Here is a 27,569-nt window from a genome sequence, read left to right on the forward strand (position 1 = left end):
GTCCCCTGACCCTTAGTCTCTCCCTGGGCTCGTTTTCCTTTGTTCCCTCTGAATCAATGGGTTGTTTCTTAGAACTTCTAGAAACCCCCCTAGGTTCTCCAGACCAGTGGCCTCGGGAGTCTGAGGTGTAGGGGTGGGTCGGGGACCATGATCAGTCCGGGCCAAGGCCGGGCAGCTCCTGCGGGTTTCCTAACCCCACTTCCAGCCTTAAGGCCATCTGATTATGCAGCAGGATCCCAGAGGAAATCCGGGTTCTCCGAGTGGGCCGTGGTGTGGGCCAGATGGCTCTGCTTCTGCTTCAGCTCCGGCCTTTCACTGCTTCTGAACTGGAGGCCTGGCAGGTGGAGAAAGGACCAGACACGGCGTGGGGGCAGAGCCCACTCCCCTGTCAGGGTCCTGCTGCATGTTAGTTGGTCTGGGATGTGGGAATTTTGTGTGGATTCGACACACATACCGGATACACAGTAAGTGTCAGGCGGTGTCCTGGGCATAGGGGATGGGCCGGGACTTAGGTCACCCTGGGGAAGACAGGTGAGTACGTAACTTGCCATCATTGTCATCTGTGGTCCAAACAGAAGTGAGTTTAGTCAAAGCGGGGTCTGTGACTGCTTCGGGAGAGGCAGGAGGGCGACGTGTCCAGGTGAAAGGAAAGACCGGAGTCGAGAGGATGGTCAGTGTTAAAGCGGGAGGACGTGGCTGGTGGGGGGAGACGGAGGGCAGGACGGGAGAGAGCGTTGAAGGCGCTCCTCTGTGCTTCGTGGTATCGTGTGTCATTCGTGGAGCGGTTTTGTCCCTTGTGCTGTCGAGGTAGTCGGGCCAGTGTTTGCATTCACGTGTTGTAGACGGGCCCAGAGGGGCTGTGGTGACTTACCTACGTGTGGACACTGGTGAGTGACGGAGCCGGACTAGAGCCCAGCGTGGCGCCGCTCCACTTTCCTCCGCAGGGCCTGGTGGACACGCGCCCTGGGAGGCGGCCAGACCTCAGGCGCCCTCTGCAGGGAGACGTTGGGGACCAGGAATCAAGCCTCCTCCAGGAAGACCTCCTTGCCCGTGGGCCGTGGCCCACGCGGGATCTGAGGGCTTGTGTGCACTGGCTGGTGGATGACCCGGAAAGGGTGGCACTGGGGTGGGCTGGGGGCGCCAGGAGGAACACAGTGTCCTCGGAAGTCACCCCGAGCTCTCCTACCATGCGGTGTGCGGCACCTTGGAGGTTCTCTGTGGTGCCCAGGACCGTGTCATGGTGGTACTCGGGGACGGTTCACTGAAGGAGTGGGTACGGTTTTTTTAAGATTTTAAGTCACCTCCACACCCGCCATGGAGCTCACACTTACAACCCCAAGATCTAGAGTCACACGATTTAGCAGCTGAGCCGGGCAGGGGCCCCTACAATTTTTTCATTGACAGCGTCCCAGAGGTTGATTCACGTACCTAACACTCACCACTTTAGGGTCAAGCCAGTGTTTCGTGTGTTCAGGGTTGTGCAGCCATCCCCACTTGCTGATTTCGGAAAATTGTCATCACCCCAAAAAGAATCCTTGTGCCCATGGCAGCTGCTCCCTGTTGCCCCTCCCCCAGGCAGCCCCTAATCTACTTTCTGTTTCTGTGGATTCGTTTATTCGGGACATTTCCTGTAAAGAGAATCCTACAACACGTGGCCCTTTGTGCCTGGCTTCTGTCACGTAGCGTGGTGTTCTCGAGGCTCGTCCGGGTGGGTGTGTCAGTGCCTCGTTCCTTGTGGCCTAATGCCATCCTGTCGCACGGGGAGACCTGCGAGGTCATCCGTGGCTCTGTTCGCGGGCACTTGGTGTGCTTCCACTTTCTGCTTCCTGGGCGCTGCCGACGTTCACGTGTCGGTGTCTGGGGGGCACGTGTTCTCGTTTGTCTCCGGTCTGTACCTGACAGGGGCCGGGGGAGGGGGGGGTCTCGCGTCTGTACCGGGGGGGGGGGGGCCGGGGGGGTCTCGGGTCTGTACCTGACAGGGGCCGGGGGATTGCTGGGTCCTGCGGGAACTCTGTGCTCAGCAGTGTGAGGAACCGCCGCGCTGGTTTCCCGAGGGGCCGCCCTGTTGTGCGCACCGGGGCCCGGAGTCTGCCTTCTCTTCATCTTCACGGCGCTTGAATCATCTGTCCTACGGCCATCGGCCGTCCTCCAGGCTGGGAAGCGGTTTCTCGTGATTTTCGTTTGTTTCCGTGATGAAATCTTGTGGTGAACATCTTTTCATGGGCCTGTTGGCCATTTCTGTATCTTCTTTAGAGAAATGTCCGTTCTGATCCCTTGCCCATTTTTTGTTTGGATTATTTGTCTTTTTACTGTTGAGAAATGGATACTGTTTCAAACTAAATCACAACCTCATGAGGCCTCAGTTTCGTCGGTGATATGGTGGCAGAGTCTGATGTGATGTCTGCGACCCAGGTCCCTGCCTTCTCTGAAACAGTCACCTTGCTGCCCGGGGCTCAGGCTTCTCTTTCTCCATGGTCTTGCCTCTGCCGCTGTGACTGTTTACCCCAGAGGTTGAGTTGCTGAGGAGCGCTGTGAGCTGATTTACTTTGGAAAAGTGTGTGTGTGTGTGTGTGTGTGTGTGTGTGTGTGTGTGTCTGTGTGTCTCTCTCTCTCTCTCTCTCTCTCTCTTCTAGGACAGCTGGCTGAGGAGTGGTGCTCAATGGGGCAGGAAGCCCAGAGGAGCCGAGGGCGAGGAGGCAGCCAGAGAAGGTAGAGAAAACCATCTCCACAGTGACCTTCTCTTCTTGGCCCGAGAAGAGCGCCGGCAGGTGCGCAGCGGCCGCTGTCTGCGGGAGCCCGCCCATGGCCACCCGCGGCCGCGCCGCCTCCGCGCTGGGCCAGCTGTCAGGGCCGTTCGCCGGGAGGCTGCCTGTCTTAGCGAGCGTCGTGAGGGCGCCGAGCGGGCAGAGGCCGAGAGCCCACGTGGTGTGACAGTCCCGCGGCCCCGAGCATCCGTGCGCCACTTTCCCCGTGCAGAGCACTTTCCGCCCATGGTGTACTTGAACCTCAGCGGGGGCGTGTGAGGAGAGCCTGGGGTGCGTGAGGGAGGGTGGGCTGGTTTCTCTCTCCTCAGCACCCGCAGCCCGAATGCGGCTGGGACCCGAGGTTCTCTTCCCTCCGCCGGACTTCGGCCCCTGCTCGTCTTGGCCGGCCTCCTCCCCGTGAGCACCCACTCCTGCCCCGTGCTGCGTGCTCAGGCCTCTTCCAGATGCCCTGGGGAGGCCCCCGGGGACAGGTGGGCGCCCACCTTGCATTTCCTTAACGACTGATGACGTTGGTCATCTTTTCGTGTGCCCATTGGTCGTTTGCGTGTCGTCTTGGGAGAAATGTCTGATGCGGAAGCAGCCTTGTCTTCCATGGACAGACCCCTTTTCCCATGTTGGTGGGTTTGTTTCGCTAGTAGTCTGATGAGTGTTTGTCCATGTAGTTTTATTTAGTCATTACAACCACCCTCATGATGAAGCCAAGACCAGGCAGGCAGCTTGCCCGTGACCTTATGGTGTCAGAACTGGACCAGGAAGGCGACTTTTGAATTTAGTCTCATTTTCTTTCTGGTGCTCCACTTTGCCCCCTTTACAAAAAAAATTTTTTTAATGTTTATTTTTGAGAGAGAGAGAGAGAGAGAGAGAGAAAGTGTGAGTGAGAGTGAGGGAGGAGCAGAGAGGGAGACACAGAATCTGAAGCAGGCTTCAGGCTCTGAGCTGTCAGCACAGAGCCCTATGTGGGGCTCGAACTCATGAACCTTGAGATCATGACCTGAGCCAAAGCTGGACACTTAGCCGACTGAGCCCCCCAGGTGCCCCTGCCCCTCTTTTTAGCGTAGATAACCAACAGCAGATTTCATTTATCTGGGCTGGGTGGCCTTACCAATGCTCTTGTCACATGGCCACACGGGACTTATCATTGGATGTATTTTGGATGATAATGAAATTTATATCCTTTTTTTATATAAATTTATATTCTTGATGGTAATTGATTTGATTGAAAACGGGTCCTTGCCTCTCTGTGGAAGCAGGAGCATTGCTGAGCAAGGACATCCGAGTGACTCTTCTTTCTTGTTTGAGTGCCCAGCATTGCTTACTTGGTAAAGGCTGTGGGGTTAGACGGTGCGCCTCCACAGGACCCCTTGCAGGCCCCTCACATGCCCTGCCGGCCGCCGCCTTCTGCCCGAACCGCGTGCCCGTCACACCCGCCCCCCTGCCTCTTGCCCGAGGAGTGACGGGTTCGTCAAAGGCTGGGGTCCCTAAGAACTTGCTGATGGAATCCCAGCATTAAATCTTGCGCTTTTCCTGCCTTTGACGTGCAGGTGTGCGCACAGGCAGGCTGCAGTCCCCTTCATGGTGGGGTGCACAGTTAGAGACCCAGAAGCGCTCTGGGGCAGCTCGGCAGAGCGAGCGGGGGCAGGGGGGCAGGCGTTTACCTGTAAGTGCCCAGCACCGGCACACCCGTGTGAGCGCGTCTGGACCGCCGACCTCCGCAGGGAGCCCGGCTGCCTTCCGGGGCCGGCCCTGCCACCCAGCCTGGCTGCCGGGGCGCTGGAGGGGAGGCGGTGGTGACGGCGCCTCCTAATGTCAGCCTGACGTCCTTGAGACTATACCTTCTGCAAGACAAAACCATGTTTGAACTTACGAAGGCACGTGAACTGCTTTGGGATTATCGCTTTGTGCTGACTGCGCTGCCTCTCCCATAACGCGGTGTCTGGGGCTCGCCGGCCTGTGCGCTGAGTGAGTAGATAACCGTTCGCATGTACGCGTAGACTGCGAGAGAGGGTCCACATCGTGTGGTCTTCCCTGTTGTAAATCCAAAGGCCGTCGCCCCGTTTTGTGACCTAGGGACACTGTGACGCGGGCCATGTCCTGGGGCAGCTTGTAAACAGCGTCTGCCAGCATCTGTAGTTGAGAAGTGCCGTGTTCAGTGTCCGCTGTGGGCCCAGAATGCGTTTTTCCCTTAATGCTGATTTTTCTTTCCCTTTTAGCAGCTTTTTTAAGGCATATTTGATGTGCCGTCAAAATACACACTTCAGGTGTACACCTTGAAGCATGTTGACGCGCATGATCTCCGACGCTGTCACCAGTCAGGATGACGCACCTGCTCCTCACCCCCAAGTGCCCTTTCCATCCCTCTCGCCTCCGCAGCCCTGGGGCCCTGTCCTTGGGGATTTCCTTCCTTCACTGCAGATCAGTTCCGTCGCCCGGAATTCTGTCCAAATGGAATCCTACGCTGTGCTCGCTGTTGTCGTCTGACTTGTTTCACTCAGCAGTCACCTGAGGCTGAGCCGTGCCCTGCAGGTGGGCACCGTGCTCCCTTTTCCTCGCCGAGTCGGACCTCCGTCTGCAGGTCATTGCGCGTCTGCTCCCCTGCGGAGGGACGGTTGGAGATGAAGCCGGGGTGAGCGTGCGCGCGCAGGACTCCGTGCAGACCCTGGCGTCGTGCGCCGCGTGCGTGTGTCGGACGTCACGAGGAGCGGCCACCCCGTCTCCCGGGGGCGTGCGGTGTTGTGTGCGCGATGGCAGTGTGTGCAGGCTCCCCTCGCTGTGCCCTCCGGCCGGCACGGTGGCGGGGTCGCTCTTCCTCATCGCTGCCGTGTCCCTGTGCGCGCAGTGTCCTCTGACTGGGGCTCAGTCGGCACATCGCTCGTGACGCACGGTGCCACGCTCCGTCCATGTGCCTGTTGCCACGGTGAGTCCCTGATGAAGTCCCCGTTCAGGTCTTTTGTCCCTTTTCTTAAATCAGATACAGTTACTTACGATTAATTAGGTTATTGGATTGTAAATGTTCTCTGTGTATTCTAAACAGTTTCTCTGTCAGACGCGGTTTTGTGACGTGTTCTCCCAGTCTGTGACTAGCGCTTCCATTCTTGTAACTCTTTCCTTTAAAGCTTGTTTTTTTTTTTAACATTTTATTAATTTTTGAGAGACAGAGACAGTGTGATCAGGGGAGGGGCAGAGGGAGAGAGAGGGAGACACAGAATCTGAAGTAGGCTCCAGGCTCCGAGCTGTCAGCCCAGAGCCCGATGTGGGGCTCAGACCCACAAACCAGGGGATCATGACCTGAAGCCGGCACTTAACCGACTGAGCCTCCCCAGGCGTCCCTAAAGCTTGCTTTAAATTTGCACATAGTATGGGGCGCCTGGAGGGCTCAGTCAGTTGAGTGTCCTACTCTTGATTTTGGCTCAGGTCCTGATCCCAGGGTCGTGGGATGGAGCTCTGCATCGGGTGTGGAGCCTGCTGGGATTCTCTCTCTCCCCTCCTGCCCCTCCCCCCATGCTCGATTGCTCATTCTCTCTCTAAAATAAACTTTAAAAAATAAAATAAAACTAAATTTGCGGGCGGGGTGGGGGGGATAGGATCCAAAGCGGGACAACAGAGAACACAGTGTGGGGCCCAGACTCATGAGCCATGAGATTGTGACTGGAGCTGGAGTTGGACGCTCAACCGGCTGAGCCACCAGGCGCCCCTCGAAGTCTTGATTTTGATGAAACGCAACATACCCATTTTTCCTTCTGTAGTTTGTGCACTTTGTATTTAGAAACCAGTTGTGACCGGGGTCCAGTGCGGAGAGCCCCTCGTCCTGGGAGTCGGGGCACGGCCGGAAAGGGGGCCACCCCCTCGTCTGTCAAGTCAGCCCTCGACACAAGGGGGACCGGGGTCCGGTGCGGAGAAACTGGTTGAGGGGCCCCTGGGAGGCTCAGTCGGCTGAGCGTCCACCTCTTGATTTTGGCTCAGGTCATGACGTCACAGCTTGTGAGTCTGAGCCCTGCGTCAGGCTCTCTGCTGTCCGCTCGGTGCCTGCTTTGGATCCCCTGGCTCACTCGCCCCCTCGTGTGCGCGCTCTCTGCCCCTCCCCTGCTCGCATGCTCCCGCTCTCTCTCTGCCCCTCCCCTGCTCGCATGCTCCCGCTCTCTCTCTGCCCCTCCCCTGCTCGCATGCTCGCGCTCTCTCAAAAATAAGTAAAACCTTAAAAAAATAATTGGTTCTCGCTCTTACGTTTAGAGCTGTATTTAGAGCTATGGTTTAGTTTTAGTTACTTCTCGTGTGAGACTAGGGCGAGGTCACTCACTGATGTGTGTTGGTGCACGGGTCCCGTTCTGGCGCCGTTTGTTGGAAGCATATCCTGTCCCCTGAGCCGCAGTGGCACCTCCGCTGCGGATCACGGAGCAGGTGACCGTGCGTGTGGTCTGGACTCTTCTCCGTCCCACACTCTCCCCCAGTGACTCGGGTCTGGTTATTATGACCTTCTTGAAAGTCTGGAAATCAGGAGATACAAGTTTCTCCAATGCTGTTCTTTGTTTTCAGTATTGTTTCCCTTATCCCGGGTCCTTTTTGTCTCCGTGTAGATTTTAATACCAGGTTGTCAGTTTCTCCAAAAAGGCCTCCGGGGGTGCTGGCTGGCGGGGCAGCCGGAGGCAAAGGTGCCTTGGCCGTGCCCGCTCCTCTGGCCAGTGCGCTTGGCGCACGTCCCCGTTTGTGGAGGTCGTGACTTCCTGTCACCGCTGTTTTATAGTTTTCAGTGTACAGGTTTTTCTAGATCTTTTGTCAGATTTCTCTCTCCATGTTTCATAGTTCGGATGCTGTTTTAAAATGGTAGTTTTTACATACCAGTTTCAGGGGGTTTTATTTTATTTTATTTTATTTTTAAAAATTTGTTCTGTTGTTGTTTATTATGAAACAGAGCATGAGTAGGGGAGGGGCAGGGAGAGAGGGAGACGCAGAATCCGAAGCAGGTGCCAGGCTCTGAGCTGTTAGCACAGAGCCCGACGTGGGGTTCAAGGTCACGAACGGTGAGCTCATGACCTGAGCCAAAGTCAGATGCTTAACCGACTGAGCCCCCCAGGCGCCCCAGGTTTCAGCTATTTTTGTGACAGTTGATTTTTGTACGTTGACCTTATATCCTACAATGTTGCTAAATTCACTTCTTAGCTCTTGTAGTTTGTTTTGTCAGTTCTCCAAGATTTTGGAATCAGCTTGTCTGGTTCTGAATCATGCCGTAGGCAGATAATGACAGTCTTACCTCTTTGTTTCCAATCTGCGAATTTTTGAGTTTTGGAGAAATTCAGAATTTTACAACCTTTTGCTAGACCAGTAGTGTAGATGTTGGGTTCTCCCTCATGAGGGTTATCTTTAAAAACAAAAACAAGATCATTAAGTCCTCCTCTCCAAGTGTGTCAGACATTTGTGTGTCAGACAGTGTCTAGTGGCCGGTGAGGAGGCAGACGTGTAAACAAGTAATTATACTTTAACACATGCAAGGAGTGAGCCCTCAGTGCTGGGGATCCGCGTGCACTTAGCGTCAGGGCTGTTCTGCCGCGGGGGAGGGTGTCACGTGCTGTCTGCTGCCTGGACGTGGTGGCAGAGGAGTCCTCGGGGTCCACAGTTACCCCTCCCTGTCCTGAGAAGTTCTTTTTTTTTCTTTTTTTTTAATTAAAAATTTTTTAAAATTAATTATTGAGACAGAGAGAAACAGCATGAGCAGGGAGGGGCAGAGAGAGAGGGAGACACAGAATCTGAAGCAGCTCCAGGCTCTGTCAGCACAGAGCCCAGCGCGGGGCTCGAACCCACGGACCTTGAGATCATGACCTGAGCCGAATTCAGACGCTCCACCGACTGGGCCCCCAGGCGCCCCTGTTTTATTTTAAAGAACTAACCCCGCGTGTTCCTGCAGCCGCCTGTGCTGCGACGCAAATGTTTGCCCACGAGCCGAGGCCGGGGCGGTGCAAGCGGCGGGCGCGAGGTCCCCTGAGTCCCAGCGCCGAGTCCCCAGCGCTCGGAGAGCCTGCGAGCGGGCCCTCCGCCTGGTTTCTGCCAGACTCCGTTCTGTTCATAGCGTCGTAGCTTGTGTCCCCTTGTGTGCTCTTCTCATGGTAACCCGAGGTCTCCCATCTCTCCTGCCGTGTGCAGTTTGGGGGGAGCATGCTTTGGACCGCGTAGCCCCCGCCTATTCCCAGCATGCATTGGTGTAGCTTCTCTAGCCCTCTTGTCCTGCTGGGGGTTGCTGTCAGTGATACATGATTGCTCCCATTTTACAGACGGGGTGTCTGCAGGCCACCAGGGGTGAATGATAGCAGGTGCTTCTTTTGGTAGAGAATTTCGTACTTTATTGGGAATTTAGGAGACACTGACTGAGACGGGCGCCTCCATTCCGGACGTGAGGAGCCTGGCTCCCGGAGGAGGACGCTGAGGACCAGTGACCGCAGAGGCAGCCTCTACTGCCCTTGTGCCCGGAGCACGCGGGGGCCTGTCGTCTGTCACGGGGGCCAGGCACGCAGGGTGCGGGCCTGGCTCGGGCTGGCCACCTGGGCTGTGGCTCCCGCAAGTGCACTCACTGCCGACCCGGCGCCAGGACCCTGACCCACGTCCTTTCTCTGTTGCTTGTTATTGACGGAAAGCTCACAGGTGCCCACGCTTCTCATGTCTCACTCCTCGGGACCTCCCTCGTCCTGGCACCCTGTTTCATAAAGAGCCTCTTCCCTTCTTGAGTTGAGCATTCCCGTAGAGCGAAGCGGCCAGCGCAGGGTAGGCACCGTGTCCGTGTCCTTGACCAAACCAGGGAGCGTGTCCAGCCCGGCCTGGGAGGCACCCCCATCGGGCCAGCACGGTAGTCTGGCGGAGGGTTTTCCACGAACACCTCTTTTTCCCTTGGTGCTCAGGAGACCTGCCTGTGCCCAGTGTGCACAGGCCCCTGGCGCCCTGACCAGCCGTCGCCGTGCGCTTCCTGAGGGCCTGGGGGCAGCAGGGCCCTGGGCCTGCAGGTGTGGCACTGCAGGGGACGGTCCCTGCCTCAGCTCGCGGAGCACGGGACAGGGAAGCGCAGTGGCCCTTGAACAGCTCAGGAGTTAGGGGCACCGGCCCCCCAGCCCTGTGCAGTGGAAACTCCGGGTGGAACTCCGGTTCCTCACAAACTGAACTACCAGAAGTCTCACCAGCCCCGTGAAGCCGATGAACACGTGTTTTGCACGTTACACGTGTCACAGGATGTTGTTACAGGGAAGTGAGCCAGAGACAGGCCAGTGTCGCGCAAACCCTGCGGAGGCTGCGGTCCGTTGACAGGACCCGCCGTGTGCCTCCGCGGCGCCCGGCAAGGGACAGACTCTGCTCTCCGGCTCCGCGCGGCTGATTTGACAGAGTATTGGACAAAAATCTTAGCCTGCTGGTTTTGGGTGGTAGAAGGACAGTATCCACCAGCATCCTAGGAAAGACCTTTTCCTCCACTTAGTAAAACCAGAAAAGCGGTTTGATTTCTACAGCTTCACTGAGATATATTTCACATACCGTAAAATTCATTTATTTAAAAAATGTTTTTCATTTATTTAGACTGAACCATTAAGTGGTTTTCTGTGCATTCACAGAGGTGAGGATTTTCCAGTGCCCTGAGAAGCAGCCCCGTGCTCCTTAGCGGTCGTCACCCTGTCCTGCCCCCTGCCCCTGCCCTGAAAGCCCCTAGTCTCCTCTGTCCCCAGAATGCGCCTCTTCTGAACATTGCACGTAAATGGAGTCCCACAACGTGAGGACCTCTGCCTGGCTTTGCGCGCTGAGCATCACGTGTTCAGGGCTCATCCGTGTTGTAGTGTGTGTCCATGCTCTGTGCCTTTAGTGTAGTTGGTTTTCTTTAAGATGTATTTTTAAGTAATCTCCACACCCACCATGGGGCTCGAATTCATAACCCCGAGATCAAGAGTCACATGCTCTTCCGACTGGTGCCCCCATTCCTTTTTTAAAAATTGCTGGTTAAATGTACCGAAGGAGCCCAGTACACACACACACACACACACACACACACACACACACACACACACTGGAGTATTACTCGGCAATCAAAAAAAATGAGATCTTGCCATTTGCAACAACATGAATGGAACTAGAGTGTATTGTGCTAAGCGAAATTAGAGAAAAACATCATAGAACTTCACTCATCTGTGTAATTTAAGATGCAAAACAGATGAACATAGGAAGCAAGAAAAATGATATTAAAAACAGCAGGGGAACAAAACATAAGAGACTCCTGAGACAGAGAACAAGCTGCAGGGTGCTGGAGGGGTTGTGGGGGGGGGATGGGCTAGATGCACAAGGGGCGTTGGGATGAGTCACTGGATTCTACTCCTGAAATCATTGCACTAGATGCTAACTAACTTGGATGTAAATTAAAAGAAAAAAATTTTTGGCCACCTTTGTTTACCTGTTTGTCTCTTGATGGACTTTGGGGTTGTTTCCACCTCGACGCTGTGATGATTAATGCGATTATGGACGTTCAGGTACGGGCCGCATGGGCCGTGCCTGGGAGGGGGGCACAGAGGACCTGTGCTCCTAGGCCAAACCGCCTTCAGGCAGCTTCGGCCCACACAGCAGGGTACGGGGCTGCCCCTCCCCCCACCCTCACCGGCACCTCTCACGGGCCCTCGTTTTGGCTTTCACTGTCCTCGTGGGTGTGAGGTGGTATCTCACTGTGGTTTTGATTTGAATTTCCTCGATGACTAATGATGTTGAACATTTTTTCACATGATTATTGGCCATTCACATGTCTTATTTAGAGAAGCATCCATTCAAATCTTTTGTCCATTTAAGAAACCTTTTATTGTTTTGTAAGAGTTTTTTGTCTGTTCTGGCTACAGGTCCTCATCAGCCACACGATTTGCAAGTTCTTTCCCCCACTGTGTGGGCGGCCTCCTCCCTCTCTCAGCGTTGTCCTTGGGAGCGCAGAAGTTCTGCATTTGAGTAGGGGAATTGGCTGCAGTGGCCTTGACTTTGTGTGTGTTTTGGGGGAAGTGTGAGATGAATTTGATAGGTGCTCCAGGCAGCAAGGTCACGCTGAGAGAAGGCAGGAGAGCTTGAGCCTGTGACTATTGGACCCCGGGGCAGGGCGGGTCCTTTTATGGCCAACAAAGTGGTTCAGAGCAAGATAACAGCTCCTGGACTCCTTAGTGTGCTTTTGAACTTTGCAGCCTGTTTAACAGGCTGCACCCTCCACAGAATCTCCCGCCAGGCAGCTTGGACTAGCCGATGAATTTGCATTGGTAAGGAGTCCCTTGTTTGGATTGGTTCCTGGTTCCAGACTCAAGACTCAGTGAGGAGCTAGGAGAAATAGGAGAAGGTGTTTGTGCTTTCTCCGGCCCTTTAAGAGCTCAGTGCAGCCCGCTGACCTCAGCCTCGCTCTCCTTGGAGAGCCCTGGTTTCTGATCTCAGTGCCTATAAGCCAGTGCTTTCTACATCCAGTTGACGCTGCAGATTTGCACTCAACTTCTCTTGTACGTTGTGCATCCTCAAGACTGTGAATTTCCCAAAGACGAGAATCGTGCCTGCACCACTACATGCGCCCAGATATGAGTCACATCTGTGCACTGATAGTGACTAGCTCTTGATAAAGCTAAGTGCGACCACAAAGACAAGGATTTCTGAGCCACTGGGGAAGTATATTAAGTATAAATCCGTTTTACGCTTGATAAGCTGACTTCTGGCAGAGATGAAGGTCACCCGAGAGTCATAATTTTTAAGCCTAATACGTTTGAGTTTTTAAAGATGTGCAGGAGGGTTGTTCTAAAGTGCCCGTGGAATACACTGGGTTCAGCTAGTCCCCCTCGGGCTGCGCTCCTCCCCTCCCCAGGCCTTGGTGTGCTGGCAAGTCCGCTGCCGGGACAGGCCGGGGCCCTGGGCTCTGCTTCTCGCCCTGTTCCCAGGAGACCCTGAAAGTCTCATCAGAAGGCCTTCTTACTCCGCTCAGGCTGCTGTGAGATACCGTAGACTGGGTGGCTGCCTTCTCGTAGTTCTGGAGGCTGCAGGTTCGAGACCAGGCTGGCAGCCTGTATGGGTTGTGGCCAGTCGTCCCCTGGCTTGCGGCCAGCTGGCTTCTCCATCCTCGGTGTGTGCAGACTCGGGGGTAGGGGGCCCCTGCTGTCCCGTGTCTCTTCTTGTGAGGCCCCCGCGGCCTCATAGCCTCTTTCCCTCCCACAGGCCTATCTGCAAGCGCCACTGCGCTGGGGTTAGGGCCTTCGCCAGGTGATCTGCGGGCACACACACATCCGGCCCATAACAAAGGCTCTGATCCCCAGACTCCTTGTCTGCAAAACACAAGTGCCTGTGGGGGCCATCGCGGCGTGGAGTTCTCCCCGTCCTGTGCCTACGGCTCAGCGGGCGGCGGTTTGCACTACTTTCTGTTTTGACTTCTCTGAAAGGCTCCCCATCCCGCATTCTCCCAGGCAGCGGAGAAGTGAACAGGTTTGGAGTTAAATGGAGCTTGGGGTGTTCCTTCACTTACGAAGTGCTTTTGCTTTTGGGCACCTCTGCATGCTGTCAGAAGCACTGCGGCTGCAGCAGTGAACAGAACAGGCAGCAGCCCTGCCCTCCTGGAGCTTCCATTCTCGGTGAACTGAAGAAGGAATAGAGTTACCGTGTGCTGGGCAGTAGTTGCTAAGGAGACGAAACGTCAGGAATGTGGGCCTGCGGTTTTCGTTTTCGGCGAGATGCTGTGTGAGTGGATCGGGCGGAGAGCGTGCGTTTAATCCTGCACGGCCGCCTGGAAGCTGAGACCCTGCCAAGGAGAGCTCCTTAATCCCGAGATCCTACAGCAGGCCTGGTGCCCGCCTGCCCTCCCTCCTCCCCGCTGCGCCTCATCCGCTTCTGTGCCAGACGCTCTGCGCTAATTAGTGATTTCACAGCCCTTTTCAAACCTCCACCCAAGGGCGGTAATAAGGAGTTCCATTTCGCACTCCTGTTGCCGGAGCCTGCGGAGGATGTAGAGCCGTCGCCGAGATAGGTGGCTGTGCCCAAATGTCCCCAAGCCCCTTGTCCCCTGAGCCGGCCTCTCCTCTACTGCCCCGGCTCGCGCTCTCCTTTGTCCCCGTCTTTCTGAGAAGCCCTCCACCCCAAGACCTTTCTCTTGCTGTACTGCCCCTTTCTCTTGGACCTTCCCTGCTTCTCCTCCACCTCTCTTGCTCACCTCCGGTGTCCTCTCGGGGGCGCAGGGCTGACACAAGGGGAGTGGCCCTCCTGTCCCCTGCTTCCCTGCACCGGGTCACGTTCCCCTCACCGCGCCGCCCGCAAGCTGGTCTGGCCCCTCGGGACCCCGACTTCACGAGGCCTTGGCATGAGGCCCACGCTACAGATCTGGGGTTTCCTCTGTGGCTCAGGCCAGGCCCTCGGCACGCTTACAGTTGGTGGGTCTTACTGGTCAAATCGTTCAGGGTTCAGTGTGCTCCAGGGAAGGGGGTGGCCAGCAGTTGGTGGGACCTTCTGTCGGTCATCACCGTCTCTGACTTGACCCCTGTCCAGGCGTCTGGAAGGTCAGAGGCACCCAGCTTCCCTGGTGTCACCAAGAACTGGAGCCTTGAGGCCCACTCCTGAGCAGTTTGGCCCCCGGGGGCCAGTCGGACCGCAGAGAGGCCTCTAGTTGTCCCAGGACCCTTCTTTTCTAAGAACGGGAAAGAGTGACAGAGAAACTACGTTGTGCCACTTGACCTTGGAAGTCCAGTGTCTTTGAGGGTGCATCCTTGCTCCCCGCCTCCCACCTTCAGCCCTTGTGTCACGATCGGGGTCAGCCTCAGGGCTGGGGGAAGCCTGGCCGTGGCCTGGTGCTTCTCGGCCACGCCGTGTGGCTCCGTCTTGAAGAGCTCGTTTCTCGTTGGCTGTCTGGTCGCTCGGACTTGCGTCGGTGGCTATTTGTCAGCTGCGCAGAGTCCTGTAGTGGGTGCTCTGTGTGTGTGTCTGTGCCGGTGCAGAATCACCCGTTCTATCCAGCTGGCCCGTGGGGGAGGGGAGAATGTAGAGACATTCCGAAGGCGGAGGACACAGCTTTCCCCTCAAGGTGTGTACAGCTTAGCTGGGGAACCGGAGATGTGGAGGCAGATTGATTTAAAAACACTAGAAGAAGTGTCAACCCAGTGTCCTCTACTACACAAGTCAGGTCTTTGTAGAATGACTCCCAGGGACGAGGCCGTGTCCCCGGTCACGTCGGGTTGGAGAGTATAACTCGCAGTGAGTGGTTGGAATGCTTGTTTTTCAGCGATTTTGTTGTAACTCAGCAGTAACACAGAGTGTACTCGTGGGGCTGAGGTTACGCCTGCCAAGGGGAGAGGTCGGCCGGGGGAGACCAGATCAGGGAAAGCTTCCTGGATGCGTGCTTCCCGTCAGATTTTGATAGGTGGAATTGGGTCATGCCAGTCTGTCTGGGGGCCCTTCTGGGTCTGCTCTGTCAGCCACAGTTCCAGGAGCTCTGGACCGGCCTCCAGACCCCACCCAGTTCTCTGTTCTGGCCATCACTGCTCAGAAGCCCTTCGGGATTTGGAGGCCCATGCCCTGTTTGGGGTGTTCCCTCCATCCCTGTCCTCTGCACTGCCCAGCACTCAGCACACCTCCTAAGGGTCCCTAGCCCCAGCATGAAGGGGACAGGAGTGGGGACAGCCTGGAAGCCAGCGCAAGCGCCAGGGATGGCATGCTGTTTCTGAGGGTGTGTCCGCAGTCGCCATGGGAGGAAAACGGAACAGACCTGCCACCCAGGCAACGGGCAGTAAGCACAGCACAGGCGTCCCTGCGCTGGAGCGTGAGGCAGCGGGGACCCCAGCCCCATGTTTGAGGGTAGAGAGCAGCGTGTTTAGAAGAGAAGGCAGAGGGGTGCCTCAGTGGCTCGGTTGGTTAAGCACCCAACTCTTGGTTTCGGCTCAGGTCGTAACCTCACGATTCATGGGATCCAGCCCCGCATCGAGCTCTGCACTGACAGTATGGAGCCTGCTTGGGATTTTCTCTCCCCTCTGGCCCTCCCCTGCTCACAGTCTCTCTGTCTCAAAGTAAATAAAGAAACTTAAAAAGAGAGAAGGCAAGGCCTGGCCTGCATCCTTGCGAGCCCGGGCAAGGAGGAGCTTTGGGAGCTCCGGATGCTGGAATAGGAGTCCAAGGCCCAGACTCCTCTGGCCTCCGGATGCCATCCTTCCCCATCCCGTCGGCAGCCAAGAGCGCGCTCGGCGTGCGGGGACTGAATGTGCTGTTCCTCTTCCTCCAGGTCCTTTTCCTTCTCACGTCTGGGGGTCTCACCCAGGGTCGTCTGTGTGGAAGGAAGGCGATGGAATGAGGCAGGACCTCCACGCTTTTTCTGTGAAAGTTCTTTTCGGGTCTTGCTGCCGTTGCTCATTAGTTACCCTAGAGACGGCTTCTTCCCTCCGTCACCCACCCCTCTTCAGCTTCCTGGAAATGGGGGGCGGGAAGAGAGGATGGAAACCCCCACTGCATCTCCGTCCTCATGCTGCGGCTGCGACGGGGTTTGGATGAGGGGGTGGGAGAGGCCGAGAGACTGCTGAGCCCATGGTCAGGGCCTAATTGCCCCTCGGCCTTGAGCTCGCCTGTAATTGTGGTTTCTGGGAGCCAGCACGTCCTGGAAATCTGCTGGAACAGCAGAGATTTGGGGTTTCCGCCTGGGACGGGCTTGGATTTTCCACTTGGAACAGCTTGCCCAGCACCCACTTTTGGTAGGGGGGAGGGCGATCCCTGCAGCTCTGGCAGTTGGGGCCCGCTTCAGGGCCCGGCTGGGGGGGTGAGAGGCTGTGTGCCCTGAAATCTGGGTGGTTTTGCAAAGCCCAGAGAGGCAGCAGGGTCTGGAAGTGCTGGGAGAGCAGGTCGGCCTCACCCTTGGGTGGGGACCTGTGTCTCTGCCCTTAGTCTCCCTGCCTGTCACTGACTTGGGCGGGCTTCTGCTTTACAGGATCCTCCATAATAATAGGCGGGGAGATCCTTGCCCGTGGTGGGAACAGCAGCAGTGGTGACAGCACAATACGTATCTTGAGTGTTCCTGGCATGCCCTATGCGAGAGGCTTTACTGAGCGGCACCGTCAAATCCCATAACGTCCCCGGGCCGTAGTCCCAACCTCTCCTGTGGGTGCCGACACCTGAGGTCGAGAGGTGAGCTGTCCTGCCTGCCGAGGTCACAGGGCCGGTGTCCACATCGGGATCACCAACCCAGGAGCAGACCCCGAAGCCTGTGCCTTTGGCCAGCAGACGTGTAGACGGTAACCCACATCGTGTTTTATGTGCGGGCCAGGAGATACCCAGAGCCAGCCTGGCTGGGGACCGCCGTGGAGCTCGGGGCCAGGGGGTCCGCGTGCCAGTCCGGGCACAGGCCGTCGGTAACCCAGGTCTCCTCTACCTGCAGCATCCCCGTCTATAAAATACGTGTGTGCAGAGTTGTTCTGAGGGCTGGACGAGGCCCTGCCGGCTCTGCACCTGCCGGGTGGCAGGCAAGTAAACGCTAGCAGAGTCTGAGTCCACTTAAGGAGCAGCCAGCAGTGCTGTTGGCACTGTGCTCTGAGGTGTCAGAGTGCGGGCGTGTGTACAAGACGGTCTAGGGCAAAGCAGCACAGGCGATGGAGACGTGTCCCAGCCCCGCCTCGCTCCCTGGGTGCAGGAGTTAAGCTCGGGGCTCCCGCGGTGTGGCTTCCTTGTCTACGAAGTCACAGCACCCGGTAGTCCGTCCCCCAGGGTGGTTGTGACGGGTGGGCCGGCAGGAGCGGCTCACCGTTTAGAGTTCATTCCATGTGAGCGCTTCGTTTCTGCACGTGTAAGTGATCCTGTCCTAACAGCGACCCCAGGAGACAGACGGTGGTGTTCTCCCCCTGTTTAGAGTGAGCAGCCGGGGCACGGAGCGCTGAGGTCACGAAGCCACATCGCTGGCGCGTGCCAGGACCAGCACCCACACCTGGGAGGGCGCTGGCATGATCGGCGCAGGGGAGTGATTCCGGCTAACACATGTGGGTGTGAGGGATGCGTGTGGACTCCGACGTGGCAGGCGTGAGCTCAGAGCCACCCAGGCCGCCGGAGCAGCTTCCCGGGTGGGGCAGCACTGGAGACCGGGCAGGGCAGGGGCGAGCTGTCTGGACGCTGGAGCTGGGGAAGGGCTGGAATTTCAAGGTTGGCCGTGCGTCACTCAGCACTGGCATTGAGTCCACACACGCACCTGGCCCGACGGAGAATCGTCAGCATTGAGTCTCGCTTGCCACTGATTATCTCCCGGTCAATCTGGGCTGGCTTCTTTTTTTTTTTTTTTCAATGTTTTATTTATTTTTGACACAGAGAGAGAGAGAGAGAGAGAGAGAGAGAGCATGAGAGGGGGAGGAGCAGAGAGGGAAGGAAACACAGAACCAGAAGCAGGCTCCAGGCTCTGAGCTAGCTGTCAGCTAGCTCAGAGCCTGACGCGGGGCTCGAACCCACGAACATGAGATCTGACCTGAGCCAAAGTCAGAGGCTTAACCGACTGAGCCACCCAGGCACCCCTGGGCTGGCTTCTTAAAGATGGTGTTTTGCACACTGGCCACCACCAAGTTACAGTACTGCTGCTGCCCTGCGCCACCTGCACACCCAGAAGGGCCCAGTGGGCAGGGCCCGGCCCGTACATCAGGGTTCCTGTGGGTGTGCGGTGGGTCCAAGGGGCCCAGAGGGGTCACTGCCGATGGGCCTGTCATGAGGGCCTCGGGCTGGCTGGCCTTCCATCAGCTTCCTATCCAGCTGTATCCAGGGACCCAGGTCAGGTGTCCAGAGAGGCGGGTGCAGAAGGAACCAGCCTGTGCGGGACTGGTGTGGCGGCAGGGGTGTGAGCTCCCGGCACAGGTCAGAGCCTCAAGGCTGGCGGTGTCATCACTGGCGAGCGGGTTAGGAAAGCTTCCAGAAGGCAGGGAGCCCCTTGCTGGCTGGAGAGGAGCCCCCTCACCTGCCCTTCTCTCCCTCTCCGTCCCTCTCTGTCCCTCTCCCTGGGCAGGGCCCGCAGCGGGTGGCTCACTGGCCAAGAGCATCTTCCTCACCCGGGGCAGGGTCCCGGGGAGAGGAGGGGTGAGGAGGGGCGGCAGCTTGCCTCCCGGGTGCTCAGTGGGTGGCTTCACCTCAGTGTAAAACCCAAGGCGAACTGTCGCTGCCACCCAGCACTTCCCCGTCAATTCTGATACAAACTCGGGGAAAGAAAACAGGTTTGAAATCCATGTTAACGAAGTAAAGGAGAACAGTGAATCTTCGGCGCCGATGACGGACTCTGCAGCAGAATGGAGACTCGGGGGATTGGTTGCTACCCTGGATCGGTTCACGGTGCGTCCTTTAATCGTGCCGGTGATCAGAAGTCAACTCAAGTGACACCTCTGTTCCTACAAAGCATGCAGCACGCTGTGCCTTGTGTATTTGAAGTATTATCATCAGAAGGCACCTGGGGGGCTCAGCTGGTTAAAGCATCTGACCTCGGCTCAGGTCGTGATCTCACAGTCCATGAGTTCGGGCCCCTCGTTGGGCTCTGTGCCAACAGCATGGAACCCACTTCGGTTTCTGTGTCTCCCTTGCTCTCTGCCCCTTCCCCACTCATTTTGTTTCTCTCTCAAAAATGAATAAACGTTAAAAAAATGTTTTTTAAAATATTCTCATCACTTCAGAAGACTTACTTCTGTACACATTGAGTTTCCTCTTCTGGAAACCTCTGGGTGGGACAGGACGCGCCGATGGAGGGATTTGGGTCGATACGTAATGTCATCTCAGGGCCCTTGAGTGGTGCAGGGCTCCGTCCCCCCGCGGCCATGCCCTGAATGCTGGCCCTGGGGGCGGCGTGTGTCTTGTCCACGGAGGCCAGGAAGGCACCGTGTGCCCCTGACTGAGGCCCTTCCCCGCCGAGTCCAAGCCTTGGGCTCCAGCCTGTGGATTCTGAGCTCTCCTGACTTCCTGTCTCTTGTTAAAACCGGGAAACTGGAACAAAGATGCCTGCGCACCTCGCGAACGCTGCGGCGCAGGCAGGCCCCGCGGGGCTTCTGGATCGGGGTGTCTGTTTGCTTCCCAGCGGAGCACACACGTCGCTCTGCGGGGGCCCGGGCCCGGGAGGCCCCCTGTGAGGGCAGAGCCCGGGGCCGGCGGGGGCCCGATGGAGGGAGATCGGGCCTGGGTCCAGAGGGGAAGGGGCTCTGCTGTCAGCACGGTGAGTCCTGGCTCTCCCGTTTCCTGGCTGTGTGTCCTTGAGTGACTCACTGAACTTCTCTGAATCTCGCTTTCCTCATCTCGTAGAGAAAATAACCACACCTGCCTCCCCGCGGTGTCGTGAGGACTAAATGGACGCCTGCAGCGCACTCGGCGCTTGGTAATTTTCTCCTTTGTCGAGGGCGCACAGAAAGACGGCGGCAGCGTTGGTCTCGAAACCAAATGTCTAGACTGCCCGTCCCGCCCCTCCCTGTGCCCTCCCCAGGGCCCCCCCCCCCCCCCGACAGGCACACCCTGCCGGGCTCCCGAGACGCCGTGCTCACACCCTAGTGAACGGCGGCCCCGCCTCCCCTGGCCACGCTCAACACGGTGTGGATCTCGTCAGAGGTGACCGCCGGAGGAGGGCCCGGGGACAGAAGCACGGGGATGTGGACTAACCCTCACGGGGCGCAGCAGGGCGTCCGCCCCAGAGGGGGCCCAGGGACGGGTGCACCTGTGCGGGATGCCCCGATTTCATGTCCTCGGTGCGAGCCAGCAGGACTGCCTGGAGGAGCTGACGCGGCCTGTCGGACTGAGGGGCCCGGGGCAGAGTGGCAGCAGCGTGCGAGCATGGCTGTGTGCCAGGCCCTGGGCCAGACGCCTCGCTTACATCCCTGCGGGGAGGTGGGGGGAGAGCTGGTTCTCCAGTCCTGGAAACTGAGGCTTTTGGAAAGGAAGTAATTTTCTCCAGACCGCACCAGTGGCGGCAGCCGGGACGGAGCTGTGCCCCATCCAGCCTCCACCCGGGGCCACCCTGCCCCTCCAGACAGGTCTGACTTTCCGGCCCAGCCTGAGGAACGCGTGACAGATGGGTGATCAGATGGGAGTCTGTCCCGGCGCTGATGAGCGGGAGACAGGGGAAGGTGCTGGGTCCCGAGTGAAGAGAAGGTGCCCCACCCGCCAACCTGTTCTCTGCTAGGTGCTGGCGACGGCCGTCCCCTGCGCCCCCAGTTCTCCGTCATCGGGGACGCCGACAGGAGCCCTTCGGGCGCTCACAGCCCAGCCAGCGGCGACACGGGAGAGGGGTCAGCGCCCGCGGGGGCAGTGCTTTGGCCGCCTCTGTACCGGTCGCTGGGCAGTGACTCCAGCAGGCTTCTGGTTGCTGTGCCTGGCCTGGAGGCCCCGCCATGGGAGAGAGGCCGCCTGTGGGGCAGCCGTGGCCCGGGAGGCCAGGGCGGCGCTGTCCAGCCGGGCAGGACGCAGGCCACGGGGGGCGCCGGAAATTGTCTAGTAGCCACGGTAAAAGTAGGAAGGAGAGGAGCACTTGGCTAGTGGGTAGAGCCTGGGACTTGACCTCGGGGCTGTGAGTTCGAGCCCCACGTTGGGCCTGGAGATGACTTCAAAGTAAGAGCTTTTAAAAATGAAAAAAAGAAGCACACCTGGGGGCTCAGTCATTTGAGTGTCCTACTTCAGCTCGGGTCATGATCTCACGGTTTGGGGGTTTGACCCCGTGTCGGGCTCTCTGCTGTCAGCACAGAGCCCGCTTCAGGTCCTGTGTTCCCCCCTCTGCCCTCCCTCGCTTGGGTGTACTCTCACTCAAAAAAGAAATGAAACATTTTTTAAAAATTTTTTAATGTTTTATTTATTTTGATACAGAGAGAGACCCAGCATGAGAAGGGGAGGGGCAGAGAGAAGAGAGGGAGAACAGAATCCGAAGCAGGCCCCAGACTCTGAGCTGTCAGCACAGAGCCTGATGCGGGGCTCGAACCCACAAACATGAGATCATTACCTGAGCGGAAGTCGGAGGCCCAACCGACTGAGCCCCCAGGCGCCCCTAAAACATTTAAAAATGAAAGAAAAAATGGGGCGCCTGGGGGCTCCGTCTGTAAGCGGCTGGCTTCAGCTCAGGTCAGGACCTCACAGTTCTTGGGTGTGATCCCCAGGTCCGTCTCTCACGGACAGCTCAGAGCCCGGAGCCTCCTTCAGATTCTGTGTCTCCCTCTCTCTGCCCTCCCCCCCCATGCTCTGTTTCTCTCTCAAAAATAAACATTTAAAAGAGGTGGGGGAAACGGGTAAAAGGAATTGTAGTGATGTATTTCATTTAACTGAATCTACTCAAAATCCTGGTATTTCAGCCTGTAGTCGACGTTGAAAGTGTTGGTATTCTGCATCCCCCTTGTCTCGTACTGAGTCTGTGATGCTGCGCGTGTGCGGTGCCGACCCCCTCACTTTGAGCGGGCGCGGTTCTGGTGCCCGCGGCCCGAGTGGCTCCTCCGTGGACCGCACGTGAGGGTCCTGCGGCGTATCGGCTGCTCTGGTTTATTCCACGCAGCACTGGCGCTCGGGTGCATGTGACCCCCCCACACGCTCTCCACTCTCACTCCTGCCTGACCCTCCCTCCCCCCATGTATGGCACCGACAGCACAGGCGGCAGGGACAGAGCAGCTCTGGGGCTGTCGGTGCTCCCCGCTGTCTGTCCACGGGAGAACTTTCCGTTGGGATTCCGCCCTTCCTCCCGGGTCCCGCTGAGGTCGGCCTCCTCTCTGGTTCCTCCTTTGGCCTTCTCTCTCCCCAGCCCACTCTGTAGTCACAATGCACTTCAGCACGCACTTTCTTGTTTAGTGCTTTGCGTGCAGAATGGAGTTCTAGAAATCTGGGAGACTTACGCGGTCCTGACAGGTTGGTGGCACTCACTGTGCAAGTCCACGCAGCGGCTGACACTTTCTGCTTCAGTTGACCTTTGATAAAACCGTGAGGCTGTGAACTTCGTCTCACTTACATGCACCGTGGAGGTCCTTCAAACACTCTGTGTTGATGCTAAGTGTGTGCTTGTGGTATTTTGTTATCTTCGGTGTATGTGGTCTGATTATATACGGCCTGATTTTATCTTTCAACTCATACTTTTTTTTTAATGTTTGTTTATTTTTGGGGAAAGAGAGAAAGGGCAAGTGGGGAGGGTGAGAGAGAGAAAGACACAGACTCTGAAGCAGGCTCCAGGCTCCGAGCTGTCAGCACAGAGCCCAACACAGGCCTCGAACCCATGAACCCTGAGATCATGACCTGAGCCCAAGTCGGATGCCGAACTGACTGAGCCACCCAGGTGCCCCCAACACTTAGTTAAAAAAAATTTTTTAACGTTTATTTTTGAGACAGAGGGCAAGTGAGAGAGGGGAAGAGAGAGGGAGACGTAGACTCTGAAGCAGGCTCCACTGTCTGAGCTGTCAGCACAGAGCCCGACGCGGGGCTTGAACCCACAGACTGTGAGAGCTTGACCTAAGCTGAAGTCAGATGCTCAACCCACTGAGCCCCGCAGGTGCCCCGTACTTTTATTTTTAATGTTTATTTATTTTGAGAGAGAGCAAGAGGAGCACAGGCACACGTAGGAAGGGGCAGAGAAAGAGAATCCAAAGCAGGCTCAGCACTGTCAGCACAGAACCCAACGCGGGACTCAGTCTCACAAGCCGTGAGATCATGATCTGAGCCGAGGTCAAGAGCCGAACACAGCCGGCCAGAGGCACCCAGGCCCCTCAAGTCCTGACTGCTGCATGTCTGCTAGTACTGGGGGGCTGCTGTGCCCCAGAGAACAAGATGTGGGGAAGGGGGAATAGACAGGACACAGTCCAAGAGGCACGAGATGCCTGGTCCGCACAGAGCTAGCACCAGAGGGAGGCCTGCAGAGTGCCGTGTCCAGGAGGGCCTCATGGAGGAAGAGGTGTTTGTGCTGAATCCTGCCGAGCGTGTGTCGGTCTTCATGGAGGGGCCGACTCCTGGGGTTGAGTCCGGTGGGGCACGAGGACCTCCCCCCAGAGCACCTGCTGGGCTGGGGGGATTTGGACCTTTAGAGGAGAACGCGGACAGGACGGTGGTGTCCAGTGGATCTTGAGATCACTGAAGCGTGCTCACATAGAGAATGCCTGGGGTCTGGGGAGGGGAGCGGCGGGCAGGGCAGAGCCGGGAATAGCAGTGGGGTGTGGTGGAGATTAGATTTGCAGGGGTGTCACAGGTAACTCTGGTGTGGCCCACACTGCGTGGCTGATTTCAGCCTGGACGCCTGGGCTCTGAGGTTTCTGTGGGCGTGACGTGCGTCCAGGCGCCCCTGGAGGAAAGTGGTATTTTCTACACTCGTTGCTGAGAAACCGGGGCTTGGAGAGGTGGGGTGCCAGCCGGGACAAGGCTGAGCCTGAGCCCAGACTCCACCCCGGAACCATGCTCTCCAGACCACAGCGCATGGGCCGTGCGCAACAGGGAGTGCTGAGCTCCCCCCACACACATCTGCCCACCCCACGCGCACTGGCCCACGTGGCCCGCGTGGACGCGCACAGGAGGGCCGGGGCGTCCTCACTTCTCCGTCTCTCCATCACCCACTCTCTCTCACCGTGTCCCTCACCTCTGGCCCGTTGAGCGTCGGTCACCCAGTGTGGACCTTGAAGAGATGTGCACAGGACTCCACACTGTGGGGAACCTAGGAGAGCGCGCCTCTCTGAGCCTCACGTCCGCTCGGCACCCAGGACGTGACCTTGGAGCAGAGGCCTCTGGCCGCGCTGCCAGGCTTCCCCATGCCCACCGCTGCCCGCTGCTTTCCCCGAGAAGAGACCCACACGCGGAAGTGGGTGGTGGCCCTCAGGTCAGACACAGAACCAGAACCGGATCAGCTGGTGCATCTCCAAGCCCAGCCCTTTTCCGCAGCCTGTCGGAGCGTTGACCGCACACTCTGGTTCTTTCGGACGGACACTGCCGCCTTCTGATCCGTGCCCGTTTCTCCAAGCGTTTCCAAGTGTGTGAGCTCTTCGGGCATGTTAGTGTGCCTTCCTGCACCGCAGGGACGTGTGGGCCTGGCGCGTGTGCCCGAGACCACAGGGGTCTTCGGGCAGACGCAGCACCCTTGGGTGCAGGGTACCAGGAGGCTCCGAAGGGCTCCTCCGCCCTGGTAGATAAGGGAGACCAGACCGCAAAACCAGGTCAAGGTTCAGCGAACGTGCACTTTATCTAGAATGAAGGTCCTGGCAGAGGAGCTCCTTCCTGGTTCCCTGCTGCTCCTGGCTTGGGGGAGGGGCTCCGGAGGCCGGAGCAGGACGTCAGCCTCGGAGGGAGTGCCTTTAATCTCTGTTTATCGTGCGCGGTATCTCCCTAGACGCACGCAGCGCGTATGGGTTCTGTGTCTGTGCCTTGTGAGTCTAGAGCACATCACGTGTATTGCGTGTGGGTGCTCAGGTGAGGTACGCGTATTGTGTGTGTGTAAAAAAGAAAATACCAGAAGGGGTCCAATAGAGACCAGTTCGATCTTCATATGCGGCCACAGGTCAGATAAGTTCATTTAGGGGCCCAGACCTTGAAGCCAGATCTGTCTTAACCCTGCTTAACTCACTCCCTGTTCAGTGTGCCGCCCCCTCGCCAGGCCTCGGGGAAGGCTGAGCAGGCGGTGTGTGGAGAGTGTCCCGCCCCCCGCCCAGAAGGGAGGAGGACATTCTGGCCAGAGTCACGGGGACATCTGGGCCGCCCCTCAGCTGCGGCGGGCCGGCACGAAGGTGAGGAGGGCAGGCACTGTCATGACCCATTGTCGCTGCGTGGGGCTTAGAAGCACCATGCTGCCAGAACTGCTGCCTTTTCCCGAGAAACCAGAAGCCTGTGGCTTTTTAATGTGAAACTGTCTGGTTTTCAAACTGTAACTCCTTTTCTAAAATACACACACGCCCATAGGCCCACAGGAGGGGTAAAGGCGAGAACATACTGGAATGTTCAAACTACACCCTTTGCCCTCCGCAGAGAAGCAGGAGCAGTGTTGGAGGGAGGGACCGGGGACATGGGCGTCACGTGCGGCCGGCAGGGCAGAGAGAAGGACAGGGACGCGGAAGGTGTCTGGTTGGGTGCAGAGCCGCTCTGAGGACAGGGGAGGTGAAAACAGCGCCCGCGGGGCCGCTGCCCGTCCTGTGAGCCAGAGGTGAGGGTGAGGGCAGTGTGTGCACTTGGCAGCCTCGCGAGGCAAAGCCCGGAAAGGACGCCGACACTGAAGGGAGAGCTGTCCCGCAGGAGCGGGGCGTGGTGGGGACAGCTCAGGGTGGACCTTTCATAAGGGGGCGTCTTGAATTCGCAACCACGTAAATGCTTAACAAGTTCAGAAAGTAAAGTCAATACGCCTGAAAAAGCAAAAGCCCCTAAGTGAGCACAAGTTTGAAAAACGGCCCCGGTGCATTTTGGGTGATGGCATCGGAAAGCAGCTTCTGCACGTGGTCCTGGCTGACACCGTGTGGGGACAGAGCCACAGAGACTCCCCAGACTGACGGAGGAGGTGCGTCGGTGCGCTCACCCCAGCGGCCGTCCCGAGCGGGAACCGGTTTTCACTACGGGAGAGGGAGGGCCCGCGAGAGATGGAGTCACATCGGAGATTGCGGTGTGGACTCACACTTTCTGCACAGGTGTTTCCCGCCTGTCCTGAAGGCGCCCGTTAGAACCGCCGCTCGGTGGCAGCAGGCCCCCAGCCCCCAGGCACCAGGGGTCCTTGGAGCGGTGGGCTCTGGGCCCGGCTCAGGGGCGCTGCGCGGCGAGCCAGGACGATCTAGTGCCAGACAGCCAGGCTGTGACCCGGCACACACGGTGATGCCGTGAAGGAGCCAGGGCTCCCACCGGCCAGATGGGGGCCGCTCCAGGATTCCTAAAAGTGCGATGAAACGGCGCCCAGCTGGCTCAGGCAGTGAGCTCCTGACTCTTGATCTTGGGGTCATGAGTTTAAGCCCTGCATTGGCATAGAGATTCTCCCTCAAAAAAACTTTAAAAAAAAGTTTAAAAAAAGCGACGCATCAGAGAAGAAATTCACGAGCCCTTGGCACCCCTCCAGAAACGGGAGCCGACGGCCTTCTTTACAGCAGGCACCTGCTCGAGAGCTAGAAGGAAGGAGGGGTCGGCACACGGCCTTCCTGCCGCTGCAGTGCCGCCGCGGCCCAGGCACAGAGCCCCCGTGGGTGGGGAGGCTGCTGGGGAACAGGGGGTCCCCCGTCTCCGAGGTCACCCCTGCGTGCCCGCTGACGCCGGCGGGGAGCAGGCCCTTCCCCCTGCCAGCGCCCGGAGCGCACCTGCCCAAGTAATCAGACCCGGCAGAGCCGCTTACCTGGTAGTCCCTCAAGAGGCTTCATCTGAATCTAGTCCCGAGGAGACAGCGAGTCCCCTGCAGGCTGGTCGATGTGACGACCGGGAGCCCTTCCCCTGCGCTCAGAGGGGCCAGGGGGCACCGGCATTCTGGAGCACACGGATCTCGAGGAGCCTGCGGGCGGCGGCCTGCGGTCTGCGGCCAGACCCGGTCCAGGGCCATGGGAGAACGCGGAAGTCCCTAGACAGTTGGGTCTGAGCACAGACTCCGTGCCGGGTAATCCTGTGGAGTTGCCGGCAAGCGCCTTGGGTGTCGAGGTCACTGTGGCTGTCCAGCGGAAGTCAGAGGTCGTGGCGGTGATGCTGGCATATTTAGGGACCAAGCGTCACGCTGTCTGCAACTTTGAAGTGGGAAAATGTGTAACCATAGGAAAATAAGGCAGGTGTGACGAACGTTCATGGAGGGGTGGTCCAGATGAAGGGCCTGCGGGCGCTCCTCGCAGGTTCAGAATGTTCCAGAACATGATCTGGGGGTAAAAGCTACACAGGCGGCCATGGCCAGGGAGAGCACCGTGGGGTCCAGGCCGCTCGACCGGAGCC

General features: G+C 57.9%; 1 protein-coding gene across 1 annotated transcript in view; it reads left to right on the forward strand.

The window, feature by feature from the left end:
- The first annotated feature begins 2,637 nt into the window (after positions 1–2,637).
- ARHGEF11 (Rho guanine nucleotide exchange factor 11) overlaps positions 2,638–27,569 on the forward strand; it is a 69,980-nt gene continuing 45,048 nt past the window's right edge. Inside the window, exon 1 of the mRNA XM_029935941.1 lies at positions 2,638–2,709. Within this exon, the coding sequence (XP_029791801.1) occupies positions 2,660–2,709 (50 nt within the window). The 5' untranslated portion in view covers positions 2,638–2,659. The remainder of the gene's footprint in view (positions 2,710–27,569) is intronic.

This window comes from Suricata suricatta, chromosome 3 (assembly GCF_006229205.1).
Source record: "Suricata suricatta isolate VVHF042 chromosome 3, meerkat_22Aug2017_6uvM2_HiC, whole genome shotgun sequence".
NCBI lineage: Eukaryota > Metazoa > Chordata > Mammalia > Carnivora > Herpestidae > Suricata > Suricata suricatta.